This window comes from Phragmites australis, chromosome 24 (assembly GCF_958298935.1).
Source record: "Phragmites australis chromosome 24, lpPhrAust1.1, whole genome shotgun sequence".
Taxonomy (NCBI): Eukaryota; Viridiplantae; Streptophyta; class Magnoliopsida; order Poales; family Poaceae; genus Phragmites; species Phragmites australis.
In genome coordinates, this window is record NC_084944.1 from 11,345,611 (window position 1) to 11,363,464 (window position 17,854).

The following is a 17,854-nucleotide window of genomic DNA, read 5'->3' on the forward strand; positions in this document are numbered from 1 at the left end:
GAGAGGAAGATAGATGTGAATGACATGTGGAGCCAGCACTATGTTGTCGGCCACAAAACATGCTACATCAGTAAAACCACCACTAAGCTACCATAGGGGATGATTTAGATGGTATTAGATACTTTAGGGCCCGAATACTTTTATATTTGAAGGGATTAAGTAGACGAATCCGAATAGATGAGGGGTTATATAAAGTTATTCTGCAGACCAAAGACTTAGACCAAAGACTTGGACCAAACACTTAAGGCATTTGCGGGTACCTCGGTCAAACTTGGGTCGGCAGGCTCCTCCCCTTATCCTTTGCCAATTGTCCTAGCAATTCCCAACTTTGAGAGTTCTACTGCACGCAAATGATCTGCAACTGAACATGAGCACTCACTAATAATTTCATATTACCAGTTGAAAACTGCTCTTGTTCAAAATCCGATAAAAGGCCAAAATCAAATCCAAACTACAAAACGATGTCAATTACTCATCATAAACAACTAGTAGGACCATGATACTTGACTACATGGTCTCTCAAACATATAGGTATAGTGAACCTTGGTCAAAAAGGTCTTTACAACAATATAGTCCTACCTAAAATAATTTGTCAATATCCTATTGTTGTTCCTCATAGGGATCCGATAAGTGACCTTCTAAGCCTACTTTCTCCTTTCTTGTTTAAGCTGCTCCTTTGCTCCAACTACAAAGCAATTAATGTGCGATGGCCTCAAGTGGCATGCACTTTGTTTCGGGCACTTTTATCAATGTCGCCATACAAACAGCTGCATATATTCCAAAAACACCAACACGGCCAACGGTGCTCAGCATCAAGGGAAAGATGGAAGTGACAACAATGTTACTAATCCAAAATGCCATGCTGCAAATGGCCATGCAACTGCCACGGACACTGGTACGTCGAAAATATCTCCGCGCAAAAGATGTTTGAAATTGGGCCAAATCCCATGACTAAGACAATAATATGTAATGACACTCAAGACGGAGATATCAGTATGCAGTATGGTGCACAAGTTCACAACATTGACAAAAACCAAGACAACCAGTGTGATACTAGCAGTATTGGTATTGTAAAAAGAAGAAGAGACCTGCATGGTATAAGAGAAAGTTGATGTCACATCTAATTTAGGGGGAAAAAAGGAAAAATCAAACCCTATATTTGATTAAAAGAAATATATAATAACTTCCTTCCAAAAACATCCATGAGTCGCATGGCAACACTAATACTAGGAAGCATAAGCAAGGTTGTAAGTGCGCTAATAAGAATAGTTGTAGAAGTGGTATTAAGGGAAATCTTTGAAAAAATAATTCCAACACCAGCTTGCTCGAGTATCTGAGGGGTGTAGGAGAGAATGCCACTGATTCAGCAAACTACATAACATCATATAGTCAAGAATTAATTATGCCATATTATTGTCTTTTTTTTAAAACCCAAGACAAAAACACTGCTGATTCATGTAAGAAAAAGTTGCCTCATATTAAGGGAAATGAGGCAAAACAATACAATGCTCGGTTAATTCAGAAAACTATGGTTAAGGGTCTATTTGGTTCACACCTAAGTTTGCCATAAGGTTAGTCACACCATAGATAATGTGGCAACTATTTGGTTGACTGTCACAACAGTGGCAAGCTATACTTTGTTAGTTCCCTGATCCACACGTTATATACATAATTTTTTGGCTAACTTTGCCACACTTGTGTAATTTTGTGGCAATTCTTAGCCACACTTTTTATGGCAAGCTAGTTACACTTAGCTAACCTTAAACGTGATAAACTTAAGAATGAACCAAACAAGCCTTAAAACTGTAAACATTGTGGTAAAGTACCTAGCTAAACTAGGTCCAAAATATCACAGAACAATCTAAACCACCGTATCCGACCAATTACCTAGCTAAACTAGGCCTCTTGTGGTCATTGTCGCCACCAAACTGACCAAAGCTAGACCAAAGTCGGTGGCCACTAAACACAGGGAAGGGCCTCCTATGCTACAAATTCAAGGAGGACACGACATCGAAGACACCGCCATTACCCATCCGAAAGAGTATCACTAGGTTTTACCCAGAGAATCCCTAGGAGCACCACCATGATGCTACTAAGGAGGGGAGTGGTACCTAAGGGCATTGATGTTGCTGGCACTGGCAAAATGTCGGGCAAGACTTTCGTTCGAAGTTCCTGCATCCCACATGGCCACCACCACACACACCTAAAACACCACCATTGCCATGCCGTCAACGAAGCTACCCTCGACACCTCACACCTATGCCACCCACAAAGCCAACTGAGCTGCATAGCTCCCCAAGGGTAAGATTGGGGGGAAGATACCGATCTGCAAGGGGAGGAGTCGATGCAAGGACTAGGTAAGCTACACGAGAAGATGAAGAAGAACCACCGCACTGGCAAACGACCACTGCATTTTCCACCCGGCCATCTACCGGGCACCAACCATGTGGCGGTCTGCAGGACCGCACGCCTTCGGTCATTGACGCCACCTCGAGCTGGTCCAGATCTGGATTTTAGCGGTGACATGGCAAAGCACGCCGTAGACCCATTGATGTGGTGACAACCAAGATGGTTTCATGTGGAACTACAATCGTAGTGTCATGCCACACCCTTCAGCATCCAGATAGAGCAAAGCCACTGCAGCGCTGCATCACGCCCATCAACGTGCAGCCAGGGCAAGAGGAGCAGCTACGCCACCTCACCTATAGGAGGGCGAGGATGAGTAGGATGATGAGGCGCCGCATGGGAGCATCGTCACCACCGTTGGTGAAGATGTTGCCTCAAGGAGCAGTGCACGAAGGTCAAAGTAGAGAGGGAGAGAAAGAAAGAGAAGGAGAAGAAAGGGAAAAAGAAATGGTGGGGCACCTCTTGGCACTACCGCCGGTCACCTCTGGGATGTGAGGTGGGCAGTGACTGGCTAGGGTTTGGCGAATGCTCCTCGCATCACCCCGAGAGCAACACCGAGGGGTAGGGGGGTTCTCTTGGCCACATTATTGTCTTAAGATTCATGAAACATGCATGTGATCTGAGACTATCGTTACCTGTTGAAGTATTTGCAGTATCACACCCACAATCAATGCCAATATGATGACGGAGAGCTGGTTCATTAATCAAACCTTTTGCTTGAATAACCTGACCAACAGAAGGAATATCACCTTGCCAGAAGATACGCTGGAACGAACTTTGCATTTGCCCATCTTCACCCTCTTTTGCTGAATATTTCCAAGCAACTTGCCATCCTCCTTGACACGTGCTTCTAATTGGCTCCTCGATCTGCATACAGGTAGTACCTCTATGTGGCACCACCCTCTACCTCCTCTATCTGCTGTCCCTGAAGGTCTGCTGGTTGGTGTCAAAGAAGTGGGACTATGGAGGCTTTCATCACAATATTCTCTAGTATACTTTGATAAATGTGCATGGGCCTCTACATGGTTCTCAATATCCCAATTTGTATTAGGTGCTCTTTCAACATGACTGAACATGCTTGCAAAGTTGGGAAACAATGTTGCCTCAGGTACCTTCTCATATACATACTGTCAAATAATAATGTGACAATAGGATCAATCTTAACAGATTTTTTTAAGATGGGGAAACTGTAGGCTCTTTCAATTGCACTTCCTCTCTTCAGCGGACGAGCATACAATTCCTGATCTTCTTCCTGTCCATACAGCTTAGTTATTTCTTTTTCTGATACCAATTAATTATCAAAGCCAATCAAGTAGTCTTTAATACATTTAAGCCATTTCACCTGCAAAGCAAGATGGTAAATATCAAACCCTGGCATGAAAAAGATTTAGTAAACAAAGAGAGAGAACAATGAACAAGTATGACTTAAGTTTTACTAGTGCAATGCATACTTGAGACGTCTCCCATTCCATATAGCCTTTGCAAACTATGCTTAGCTTCAGTTGTCTTTCCTTTGCTCACGAGAAATTTAGAGACTCAAGCAGGTAGAAAATGGCCAAAAAAGGTAGATAAAAGATAGAATTGTTTGACTACCTAGCATAACCCTCCAATAAGGTGTCGGCGCAAGTCAGATACAAAACACCACGCAGTAAGATAATAGCATCCCAAAAGACCTTCTGAACTGTGGCAAGGTATTCAGCATTCCCCTCATGTCTGCAGAGGATGAAATCTCCCATATATAGAGTGGAACATGTGTGACAGCAAAACCAATACCTGATCCAGAAAAAAACCTCACCAACAGCAGGATGTACACATTTGAAGCCAAAAATGATATGAATCCACTGATGTGGTCTAGAAGTGATGAGATAATGATCATTAGCCGCCGACCAACCACATCTGCTTTCGCACCCGAGAGCATTGTGTCTATAAGTCTATAAACAGCTCCAAACAGGGACATTGAAACGATAAGCCCTACCATCACTAGCTTGTCTTCCAAGTTGAAGTCATCCTTTATATATAGGATAGCACCTAGAGAAATCATCCAAAAGTTATCAAATGTACATAAGATGTTCCATTAATTATGCATAAGATGATTGATGCAAGGGTACGATAATGTATGAGAAAAAAGGTGTATTGTAAATATGTTCGTCGTAGTGCATCTCAAAGTTTGTTTCAGTGAGAAAAAATAGAGTCAAAGATAGATCTCCTTTCTTATCTTAATTTTAAACTATAATATATATAAATAAATAAATAAACTAGATAGTGATGAGATTGTATTGCAACAGTAATGTATAGAAACATATATACAGCCATATGTCAAACCGTGCACAACTATAATGAGCTGAAGAAGTCACAATATCGTTATTCAATCAAATAGAAAGCAACATTTTCAATTCCTGAAACATCAAAGGAAAATGAATAGCAGCCAATTAAACAATTTTATACTTCACATGAAACATTAAAACATTACCATCGTGCATAAAAATGCACCATCACTTTTAAGGTGATGATAAGACTAAATATTTAGTTAATCACAACATATTTCATGAATAAGCCAAAGATATCGAGAATGTCTCTTTAAAGGCCAATTGATATGGCTGGGGAGACATCCAGTGCACGAGGCCCAATTGTTGCAGTACATATGCACAAAATTTAATCTGTGTATTAAATTAGTGTTAAATATTTTGAAGAAAAATATTGATGTACTTCTAAAACTGCTCTACTAGCGTGTAAAAATTCAAGTTAAACTTTAAAAGAAGAGAAAAATAAAGTGGGAACTGCTCTCACTAGTACAAAAAAAAAGTTGATCACTGCCGGTTAAAATTGTTATCACTGCCGGATTTGGAACCAGCAGTGATACTGTCGAGTATCACTGTCGATTCAGGAACCGACAGAGATACGCTTATCACAAATTCGATATTTTTGTGGCCAAAAAAATTGGACCCGGGCCACCCCTCGCAGTCACAAATCACACATTTTTTCGCATTTGTAGTGCATGGGAGTCGAATCCGTAACCTCACCCCTCGTACGAAGCTTGCTTACCATCCCACCTACAGTTGTAGCTGACGGCTATATGATAATTTATTCTTTTGACTTTTCTTGCTAAATTTTTGGACGATTATTTGCATATCTACATGTCTTTAAATGAAAAAGTCATCAATTACAAAGTTATAAAATCTCATTGAGAGCTACAATAATCATATATATTATAAAATTTTTATCTAACTCCGTATGAATTTATTATAATTTTTTAATATCTCACCACAAACATGCAAATCGTCATATGTTTTCTACAACTTCATCATGAACAAACTTAAGCATTGCATATATCATTTCACCATGTGATTATTACCATTAGAGTTCATCATTTATCTAACATATATTTTTTGTATAATTTCATGTTTTATCCGAGTTGGGTCAACATAAAAGCGGAAGTAGAGTTTCGATGAGTGCATGCACTTTATATGTATAGATATATCAATCTTTTTTTAGTATTTATGCATTATATATATTATTATTTCACAGTGTTATTACTACTTTTTACCCTTATTTATGTTGTTTAGGAGTGCTATGTACTCCTATGAGTGAATCACAATGAAAAAAGTTGATCTCAATAAGTTACGAATGTTAAATTATTTGTGAACTAAATTTGATACTTTAATTACTAAATAAAAAAAGGTCATCAACTACAAAATTGTAGATCTCATCGAGTGCTACAATTTTTATATAAATGTTGTCTTCATCTAACTTCATATGAAAAAGTAATGAATGTTTAAAGACAGCTTATCCTCCATTATCATTGCCAGTTCCTAACAAGAACCAGCAGTAATACTCCGTCCAATATTACTGCTGGTTCATTGTAAAAAGTCCATTTTCACTATCAGTTCATGTCAAAAACCTGTAGTAATAGTATCAGTGCCGGTTCTTGATATGAACTGACAGTGATAATTGATTTCACTAGTGATTCTTTTTTAATGGACTTTTAGTATCCGTTCTTGATAAGAACCGGCATTGATACGAGGACAAGGAAGGATGTTTCAGTAGTCCTGTCTGACTTGTGGGCCACCAAAGGTAAAAATGTCATTTCTAGTAATACTTAACAGCCTCCTGACATCCTACTGACGGAAGTGGTGAAGAAGGAAGTGAAAAATTCAACCGGTTACGTGGAAAGGAAGACAAGTTTTATGGTGACAGATAAGAGATTTTGCTATTATCTAATGGCAAATAATGAATTCTCTTATCGAATATGGACATAGGCATGCCCTTGATCAAAAGAATGTTCGATTCTTTTTATATTAATGAATGCTATAAAGAGTTTAGTGTGCCATAGGTTCCTAAGCTTGTATAGGCACGTCACCAGGTCCTGAACTTAGAATTTGCAAATTTAAGTGCGTAAAAATTCACATAGAAGGTGTTTGGTTTGGCTATTTCATGTTGTTACTTCATTACATTAGATTGTGTTTGTTTCAAGTGTAACGTAATCAGATGATAAGCTGATAAACTGGGCCAGTAGTGTTTGCTAGGAAGCGGCAAGATCAGCAACAGATCAACCGGTCAAATGCTGAGAACTAGGTTGCAGGAGATCCGGCTCACTTGCACGTGCACATCGCCCATCTCCTCCTTTAGCTCCGTCGCCGATGCCTCCATCTCTGGTTTCCACTTCACGAGGGGCTCAATCATCATCGTTTGTGCCGCCACCATCTCCTGTGTCTCCTTGTTCTGCTGCTCGATCCGTGCCAACAGATCGGTGGAGATCTGCCATCTAGTGTTGTTCTTGAGTTCGGTATTGGGGAATTTGTAGGTAGTCTGGAATCTCCATGATGGATAGACTCTGGTACTAAATTTGTCACGAGCACGATTCGAAAGATTCGGGAAGAGATGAATTTGGGGTTGGGGTACATATGAAATGAAGCTTGGGAGGTTTAGTACATTATTCTGTTCTTCCTTGTCTCTCCCCTACAACCATCCCCTATAACTCCAGGCTCATCGCTCATCTACGCAAGCTTCCACTTAATGCTGTTTAGATGGGTCGTACCTACTAGGCTGGCCCGATGCTCATCACTGTAGGCACAACCCTTTTTTAATCGGGCTGGACAGACACGGCATGACAGCTTGGGCCGTGCCTGGGTCGGACTGCAACATGACCCGTTTAATTTTTTTCTATTTTTTCTTGAGTTTTTCTGATTTTCTTTTATTTTTTTTCCTGATTTTTTCACGTATTAACGGGCTAACAGGCTTAACAGGCAAAAAAGGCCATCGGCCCGAAATGGCACGGCACGACTTTAAGTGTGTTGTGCCTAGGCTGTAGGCTCAGTACATGGGTTGGCACAGCATGACCCTCTTATCTAACATGGCTAACTGGGTCATGCCAAAACAGGACGTGCCTATACAGGTCTGCCCATGGCCTGAGCCGCCCATTCACTACTATAAAACTATTTTTAGAGACAGATGGTAATCCATTTGCACAGACGTTTAGCCACCCTCCTCTGGTCGAATGCCTATAAAAATGAACTATTTCTACATGCACAAAAGAGACCGTCTGTGGAAACAGATTACCACAGGTAGTACACTTAAGGAACTACTTGTGAAAAACGATTATCACAAACAATTTACTTAAAAAACTGCCTGTGGTAATTCCTATTTTCATAGTCGGTTCCTTAAGCAGATCACCTATGATAATCGATTCTCGAATCGACAATTTTTGGCCTAAAAAAGCAAAAAAAAAAAATGGCCTGACTAGGCAACTGAAAAGTTATGACCATCTATAGAAATGAGTTCACATAAATAACTATCTATAGAAATAAGTTAAAAAATTCATAACTTTTTTATACGAAGTTAGATGTGGATAAATTTTATATGAAAATTATAGCTCTCGATGAGATCTACAACTTTTCAGTTAAAAACTTTTTCGTTAAAAGTAATTTAGATGATCAAATAATCGTTTGAAGAAAAATCACGTACAGATGAAAGCCTACGATGAACATGTGCCTATAAATATAATTCTAGAGAGAAAACTGCAATATCTTCTATAGATAAATCTTCTATATTTTTTTTGCTTCTAAAATAAATTTAATTTGATTTGCTACTAACCACTTATATGGTAACTTTTTAAGTCTAGGTTCTTTGCAAACATACCCTTTTTTATAATTTGATTTGTGTCAAACAATTATTTAGATATCTAAATATTTTTAAATAAAAAAGTTTTTAACTATAAAATTGTAGATCTCGTCAAGGACTATAATTTTTATATAACTTTTGTCCCCATCTAACTTCGTATGGAGAAATTATAAATTTCTACAACTCATTACGAGAGATGGGTCATATAAAAAATTATTTTTGAAAATACCTATTTCTAGAAACGGTTTCTTATGTGAACCGTTTGTGGTAATTATATTATTTTCAGAGACAATTTATATAAGAAATGACTATTTACATAAGATATTTACATAAGATAGTTACATAAAAAACCATCTATAGTAATTATTATATTTACCTAAATAATTGTCGTAAGTAATCATATGTGAAAATTTATTTCTCATAGTTGGCACGAAACAGCATAAGTCCACTCCTACTATTTATCATTTAAACCGTTTATAAAAATAATTCTTGAGTATATTAAAAATAGTTTTTATATTAGCGATTTAGCCAGCTTTACTTTTACTCGATTCTGTAACGGCTACTAGGCCGCCTCGTCCTGTGCCAACGGTGCGGCTGGCTTCTAGACCATTGCTTCTCAGAGACTTCCTGTTCGGTAGCGCGCACGGGGAGATTAAGAGTAGGTTTTGTTTACCTGCAATATCCGCATTGTCCCTCCCTGTAGCAGGTTGCCCATGGATGCCACGACGGCACCGGACGCCTCGCGGATTCGTCTCCCACCTTCAATCTCATTCTCCGAGGTGCGGCGAGAGCCCACGGAGAAGACGACGTCGCGGGAGCCCAAGCTGAACGGCGCGACGGGGGACTCCGAGCGGCGGCGCCGCTGTTGCGCCGCGCGGTTTCATCGCGCTGATGCGATGAGCCTCTTCCCCTCGGAGCTCGCCGCCGTCACCGTGGATCTGGAGGAGAACCGACGCCGCCGCCGCCGCCACCGCCGCCGCTGTTGGCTGTTACTGCTGAGCGCACGCGTGCTGTTAAGGTCGCCGCCGTTCCCCACACCTGCGGGAGCGGAAAGCAACGTGGCGTTCGCTAGTAAAACGCGAAGACTCCGAGTGGGCCCCACCTGCCTTGAGGGGTGTTTTCTCCGAGGCCCACCGCCCACCCGACACCCGACTGCCACCCAGTTCGCGTCCCCGCCCCGCCCCCCCCAAAAAAGGCAGCAAAACCCCACCTCGCGGAGATGGCTCACCTCGGCGCCTCCGCCGCCGCGGCCACGGGCGCCGGCGGAGACGGCGAGGAAGCGTTCTGGACGGCGTGCCCGCACTGCTGCTACGTGCACTCGTACCCGCGGCCGTACCTCGGGCGCCGCCTCCGCTGCCCGACGCCCACCTGCCGCCGCGCCTTCCCGGCCGACGAGCTCCCCACCGCTCCGCCCGTCGTCCCCGGCGCCGACATGTACTTCTGCACCTGGGCATTCTTCCCGCTCGGCCCGCCCGCCACCCCCGACGGCTGGGCGCCATTCACCCCCTTCCACACCTTCAACCAACCGCCCTCCCCTTCCCCCACCCCAAACCCCTCCGCCGCCACCGCCAGCACGCCCAGCAGCGCGGGACCCACCTCGAGGAGGAAGGTAGGAGTGTGCCTCAAGGGCAGGGCCCGCGCCGAGGCGGAGGAGGAGGCCGCCACCGCCGTCAATTTCGAAGCCGAGGCGGATGGGCTCGGGGGGAAAGGCAGCAGCGGCATCGACATAAACGAGGCGGTGGACCTCAGCGAACTGGGCTTCCGCGTCGACGAGATGGGGGTCCTCCACGATTTGCCGTGACCGATCGAGGGGAGGAGGAAGAAAGGTTGTGCCTTTTGAACGTAATCTCGCTCTTGTTACTGCTGCTTACCCACTAACTGCTCAACAAGGTAGATGGCTGGAAAAATGGAGTCGTGGTATCGAATCCGCATACTTTTGTTTAGCTTAGTTTAGTTTCTGATGGAAATGTGGGGTTTAGCGATGCAAAGTTGCTAGAGTTTCTCCACGTGTGGCTCCTTTTTGTGCGAACTTGGTGTAAAGGGAGATGGATGCCTTCTGATATGGAGAAGTTTACTTTGTTTTGCATCAATCTGCATGAAAATTTGTTTTGTGTTCATGCCCAGTTCTATCTGATGGTACTGTTATCTTTAGGATATCCTCTTGATTATCGTTGGTTTCGTTGAAATGAATTCTGAATTAACGACTAATGATGCTTGTTCCTGCTTACATTGCTTGTTTATGGGCTTCTCATGCCAGGTTCTGTGAATTGAAGTCAATCTTGTCTTTGTTCAATGATAAGGAAAAGGCCTGCTGCTAGAGTCCTACCTTATTGCACTGAGTTTAGTCACAGTGAAGCGCTTCTGATATTTTGCATCAGTATAGTTTCAGTTCACTGTGGTTGTACCTCGAAAGTTCAAATTTAAAATGGATTTTTGAAGGTCCCATCTCTTGGAATTGGCATATTTGATTTGTTAGACATCGATATATGTTTTATAAGGATGGAATCACATAACATCACCTCATGTTTCAGTTTCTTCAAGTTGTATTTGATCTTGTCATCCTCATAATATAATGTGTATGCTGTGAGGTTTTGTCACCGAGCTTGCAATTTTTGTTCTACTTGCTTGATAGATACATACACACACACATATATATATATAGGAAAACTAGTTTGTACTCCCGGGAGTACATACTCTCAGCTCGATCCATAATTGATCCTGTTATAACTGAAGTATATACTACTTTCTAAGATATATATATATATATACTATTTTCTAATATGTATATACTATTTTCTAAGATGCGTATGCTTCTTTATAAGTGATTTTTTCTAAGATGTATATACTATTTTTTAAGATGTACATACTCTTTGGGTACTGATATGTGATGTTAGTAACTCTTGGATTAGTTTCGATACAATTGTGTGGTGGCTAAGAACCTGATCTGTCAGGTTTGCCAAGTTTGACAGCGTCGAATCCTGCTAATTTACAAGAACGATGTACCAATTAATGAGGATGATTTCACATAGCATTTCGTTCATGTTTATGTTTCTTTGTGTTCAAGTTGTGTGTGATCTTGGCACACCCATAATGTGGGTGCTGTATGGTTTTGCAGGTGACGTTTTTATTTTCATCCTCCTCTCTTGATATATTTGGTTAGTGATAAACTGATGATATAATTCTGGTAACTCTCACATTGTAGTTTTGATATAATATTATGGCTGGATCAGATTAGGGTCTTACAGGCGTACCACCTTTTACACTCTCGGCATGTATCATACAAAGAACAGATTTTGTAGCTTATGTTGTGGTGCAGATATTTTTGCTTCCAGTGATGGTGTACATTTGGCATTGGCCTTGAAAATGTGGAGCAAAGAAGTTGCGACTTTTCTGTTGGTATTGTGCGTGATGTTTGCTTGATAGGAATTTACTGTGCTAAGTTTCCAGAGGCAACTTAGGATGCTCTATACATAGACCAATGTCTACTGATTAATTTACTGTGCTAAGTTTCCAGAGGCAAGTTAGTATTTGGGGTTCTTTGATCGTGGCGATGGCAAAATATAAAATGTATGAGGCTGAGATGCCCGGCGTTCTATTTGGGTTTGATTCAGGTGACTCATTTGCTAGTAACTTTCAGTGGCTACTGATGCCTTGGTTTGAAATTGTTGATGGAATGTATGTGTGATGCTCTGCATTGGAGGTATTAGATTGTGCGCCCTGTCCAAGTTTCAATTCCATGAAGCATTTTACATGTAGTGCTTAGCGTAATACCGGCCGCTAGAGCAACAGCGAAACCTTGAATGCAAGGTTGGCGAGGGAATCTATCAGGCAAGGTTGGACGATGGGGAGGGAATCCCAGGAAGGAGATTCTGGTGGGGGGCGGGGGGGGGGGGGGTTGAGGGCAATTCATTTTTCTAAGGGTAGAGAACAAACATGGTCTCAAAAAATCAGAAAAAAATTGAGAAAATTCAGAAATATCAATAATATGATAAACAGGAAATTTTATTACATTCAGCAACCAACAGAAAGAGGGCTCTTTCACTTATTCGGAAGGATTCAATGCAGACACACAATTTTTAGTAAACATCTAGATGCGACCAAATGACAAGTGTCTAATACATGTTCTTGAAAGTGATGCTGCATTTCTGCTAATGTGAATCCTGTGGCTGACATGACTGCCGCTTTTCACCAACTAAAACCAAGACGTCCTTGAGAGGAGGATGGAAGCAAGTTACAGGGATTTCTTGGTTCCTGCCGTCGGATGAGAAAATTGTGTAAGCTTCAGACTTGCTTCTGACAGCATCATCATACTTCAGACCGTGGAGATCTCCCATGTGCCTCTCTCTCAGCGCCTGATCAAACACAACCTGAAACAAACAAACAATTCATCGTTTTAGGCAACCAAGCAGTAATTCATGCAGTGAGAAACATTGGACACAAGTTGTTCTAGCATGTTCATACTTTGGATAAATCGCAAGCTGTTGCGATCGCATGTGCAGTCTGGGTAGCACGCTTCAAGTCAGAGGAGTACACGGTAGCTACCTTGGCTTCTTTGGACAGGCGAGCATCGAACGGAGGAGCACCTTGTGCTGGATCTGGTGCTTCCACCAGCGGAGGTGGAGGACCAGGTCTTGAGGTGGGACTCCAGGACGGGGGTGTCCCCACCCCGCCAGCGTTGCGGTTGATCGGAACCATGGGCTAAGCAGGCCAACACCGTCTTTGGGAGCCGCCGCCTGCCCCTGCGGGGTGGATTTAGGGCTCTCCGTCATCTCCCTCTCCTCTCTCCTAGCATAGAGGTGGTGACCGTCGAGGTGGAGGTGGCGGTGACCATTGCGACTCGCGTGTCGAGGGGTGCCACGGAATCGAGAGCAAGTCACGAGTGGCGGGGGAGAGAATCCCGACCTATTGAGGTAGGGTGCGGTTTCCTTGTGAAAACAGAGCGGAATGGAACATGAGCTCTCTGTCTTGCGTTTTCCAAAGAAGCTCTTGAGTTGCCCCAGGGATTGCTCCCCTCTGGATACCCTCCCGAGGAAAGCATTGGGATCCCGATGGGGATAGTTGTTTACAAATAAGCCCTAAGTCATCACAACTTCACAAGAGATGGTTAGTTCACTCACTAGTACATGTGTGGTATGCGCGTGGTGGTGGTGTTTGCGCTTGTTATTTTAGGGTGTGTATGGTTAAAAGATAAGGTTGAATGTGATAAGGTTATTTTTGTTTTTTAATATGATGATCTAATTTTCTGTTTGATTGGATGAAAGAGATAAGCTAATTTTTTGTTTAATTGATAAGATTAGAGTGGATAAAATAAGTCAGTTTTATATTTAATTGGTTAGATGGGATAAAGTGAGTTATTTGTGATGACTTTTTTTGGGTGAACGTACCCCTTTCATTCTAAAAGCAACTCTATGAATTGATTTTTTGTCACTACCAGCACGTAATAACATTCTTCGAATTCTATTTTGATCTATACGAATATATGCGCAGCTAGTACTTGTCAATACACGCCAAAATTTAGAACAACAACAGAAGCACTTGCAAATATGTCAGCAATATTGAAGTAGAAGGCATTAGTACTCACGACAATTCCTCACGGCCAAAACAAAAACAATGGTCCCATGATTCTGATTGCTACTATCTGCACATAACTCCAATAATTAAGCAGAAGGTGGAAGCACACCAGAAGCCGAAAACCAAAGTATTGCTCCTATCTGCACATAGCTCAAATAATTTGTTAGGATATCAATCAGACTACCAACAAGTGAGGAGGAAAAAAAAACAGCAAACATATCTCACAGCTACTGCAGCCCCTGCAAAAACAAACTACACGTTGAGTTGTGATGTTGCTACTTCATTACTAAATTTATCCTGAAAGTAAGAAAGCTGCTTTCGAAGCGCTGCAAATTTCACAATTAGCAGCCATACATAAACTGACATTTGCATTTCAAATTTACATTGGAGGTAAATAAGTGAACTCTGATGTTTCAGCTAGTCTGAAATTGATAAACGCCTCTATAATTTAGGACATCCCTGACCGTTGCTTGCTATTCAAGAATCTATCCCCATCTACACCTGGGGACTGTAACAAGAGGGGCTCTGAATGTACATTTTTGTTACACTGAAATTCATGAAATGAATCGGCTATATGGACAGAGAAAGCTATGGGTTTTTCCTTGCTTCAGAAGTGCATGTGGTTACAGCTTCTGTGATAATACTCTCATGAATAGCAACAATAATCACTCTCAAACAAAAGCAAGTATATCTGAAAACAAAAAGATCACGAACAGCAGAAGCACTACGTTTCACGTCCCCACTGCAGGAAAATAATGATGAATGGATAAAAGTAGTGGGTACAAATTGCTTCACTCAGAAGATGACAATTCCAAACTGTTTTAGGTCCCAATAACTTTCAACCTTCAAAGAGGTTTCACTCAGAAGATGGCAACCACAACAGTGTGCAAAAGGAGAAGGGAGCCAAATTGTCGCAAATCAAGAGGGACGTCATATGGGGCCGGCAGCAGGGAGGATGGGGGCGGTGAGAGGAGGGGCGGGTGGAGTAGAGAGAAGGTGGGACGAAACAGGGAAAAGAGTCATGGGAGATACGGACGGTCTCATTCGAGAGTTTTTACAAGATGAGTTTATTCGATATCTGAGAAAACATATTTTTTATAGATAACTATATCAGATATCTTTTTAACCAAACCTATCCTTATAATAGTGGAAAATAAAGGAGAAAGATAGTTGGTCCACTTGCTGCTTATTCTGTAGAACTGTTGATAAATCATGGTGAGTTCATAGAGCAACTGTCTGTTGAAAGCGAAGTTTTTTTTTTTTTTTTTTTGCGTATCTCAGCACACGAAAGCGATGTGGGAAGAACCTGCATCTGAGTAGGATACCTGCACTGACAAAAACATCACCTGAGCATCACAGAATTAAATGTGACTTTCCAATATATTTTTGTTCATAATTCCTTACCCAAGCTGCAAAACCCTCTTCAAACCACGTATGTGTGTACAACTCCATTATCACAAGATTTCCAGACCACTCTTGAGCTATAAAGACTGTAACTAATGATGATTAGTGGATAATTATCATATCCAGGCACCCTAGGGTTCTCCATAATTCTCGAGACATATATCTATCTCTGGGAAAGAAATCTCTGGATAGATGGAAACCACGTGTAGGTATCCAAAGTATCTCGTAAAAAGAGAAGTTTATCTCTAAGAATAGGAAAAAGACTCCATATGACGTACAATGCCTCCTATATATACGGAGCCTCGATTGCAGAGGGATAAGTCATTAGGAGCCAACCAGCGACAAAAGTCTACAAGAGATAAGAAGCCGTTTGATAGGTTAGATCTATCTAGACTAGCCACACACACTTATAACAATCTAAGATATCAATTCAAGATAAATAGGATATATGGTCATTATCCTAAGGGAGGCTCAAACCTTTCTAAAACTCCCTTTTTGTATTCCTTTGATTTGTTTACTCGATACATTTATTCTACAAATTCATAAGATCAGCGGTTCACCAATCGTCAACAGTTGGCGTCGTCCATAGGGATCATGACAATATGCGTTAAGGATTCTACACAGAATATGTCGTCGACTTTGCCCAAGCCTGCACCAAGGACTAGTTTCTCGAATGAGAGGTTCTACAACAACTTCACCCCTCCCACCGACGAACCAGCAATCAATCGGGTGAACTTCGATGAAGAACTTTCTGGTGACGATTCTAGCGATGAGGTATGTAACACCCTGAATTTTAGCATATAAAAATATAGCAAAATTCGCTCCAAATTAAAACTTTTTCTAATTATTAAACTAGTATAAAATCAAGGAAGTATTGGTTCTTATGGTTCATTGTGTGGTGATTCGAATTTGAAGTTCTCTCAAATTCGAATCCATTTTAGTTTTCTCGGCAATTCCCTAATCCAATTTCAGATCCGAATTCAAATACTCCTATTTGAATTCAATCCCAAATATCCCAAATCCAGTTTCAATCAAATCCTTCTCATTTTCATATTCGAGTGCGGTTCAAATCATTCATGGTGCATTCAAATGTCTTCCCGTTCAATCGCTTCGCAAACTCAGTTCATCGTTTCAAATCTCATATTGAATACATTTCTAATTCAAATCCAATTGAATTACACCACTTAAATTCAATATATTTAATTGAATTATCACAAATCCATTTGATTCAATTGCATTCAAATTAAATCATTCCATTCCAAATTGAATCAATATTCATACACAAATATCCCTCTGTCCTCTCTAATCTCTCTCTCATCTCTCTCACCCACATAGCTCTGCTCCTCTCCCATCCCTCTGTCCTCTCTATGTGATCACCGACCAAGAGCAGCAGCCCATGCCCTGCTCTCTCCTGCCCATCCTCCTCTCCCTCTGATCTTTCCACCGCGAGCTCCACCTCCCTCCCTGCTCTCTCTCATCTGCACCAGCAAAGATCACACCCGAGCAGGCAAAATGAATTGGCCAATTGCCCTCCTCGATCTTCATCTGCAAGCCTCCTCTTCCTCACACACACAACCACATACACACAAACATGCATACATACACCCAGGCACCCCACCGAGCTCCCTTCCTCTGCGCCCGCACATTCCTTTGCCGTGGCGCCGTCCTGCCATCGCCGAGCCGCTTCCCGTCGCCATGCGCGCCGTCAAGGGACGCCACGCCCGCGTCCTCACGGTGAGCACCACGGTCACCCTCCTCTTCTCTCCCCGCGCCGTCGCTTTGCGCCATTCGGCCGCTCCACGCTGCGCCGTCCTTTGCACGCGTGTGCGCCGCCGGTCTCAGCCCCGCCACGGACAAGCCATCCCCGGCGAGTTCCACCCGCACGCCACCCCGGTGAGCACCTTCATCTCCTTCGGCTGCCGTCTGCTCCACCCATGCCGGTGCATCCTCCCGCAGCCCAGCCTCAAGCCGATGCGCCGCCGTCCCGCGTGCGCCGCCTCGCCCAGGCCCGCGCTCCACCACCGGCTGCTGACTCACGCCGCGCCGCCCCGGTGCGCCGCGCCGCCCCGGTGCGCAGCGCCGCCTCCGTCTGCCTGGCCGTCGCGCCGTCCCCGCCGGCCACCGCCTCCCTTCTTCCCCGGCGCCTCTCCTCCCCGAGCTCCGGCCTCCTCTCTCGCCGTCGCCGGCCCCTTTCTTCCGCCGCCGCCGCGCTCTCTCTCCGTCGCCGATCTTCTCTCCCTCCGACCACCTCCTTCTCTCTCTGGCCCCCATCTCCAGCGCCACCGCTGCCCCTCACTCCGGTCTCCTCCGCCTCTCTCTGAGCCGCACAGGCAAAATGGCCCGGCCGGCCTTATCC

The 17,854-nt window shown here is 42.9% G+C and overlaps 1 protein-coding gene and 1 pseudogene across 1 annotated transcript; one reads left to right on the forward strand and one right to left on the reverse strand.

Moving 5' to 3' along the window:
- Window positions 1-696: 696 nt before the first annotated feature.
- On the reverse strand, window positions 697-9,403 carry LOC133907187 (monosaccharide-sensing protein 2-like; annotated as a pseudogene).
- Window positions 9,404-9,742: 339 nt separating this feature from the next.
- On the forward strand, window positions 9,743-10,531 carry LOC133906914 (uncharacterized). Its single transcript, XM_062348875.1, has one exon. The coding sequence runs from the start codon at window positions 9,743-9,745 to the stop codon at window positions 10,322-10,324; it is 582 nt and encodes a 193-aa protein (XP_062204859.1). The 3' UTR covers window positions 10,325-10,531.
- Window positions 10,532-17,854: the final 7,323 nt, after the last annotated feature.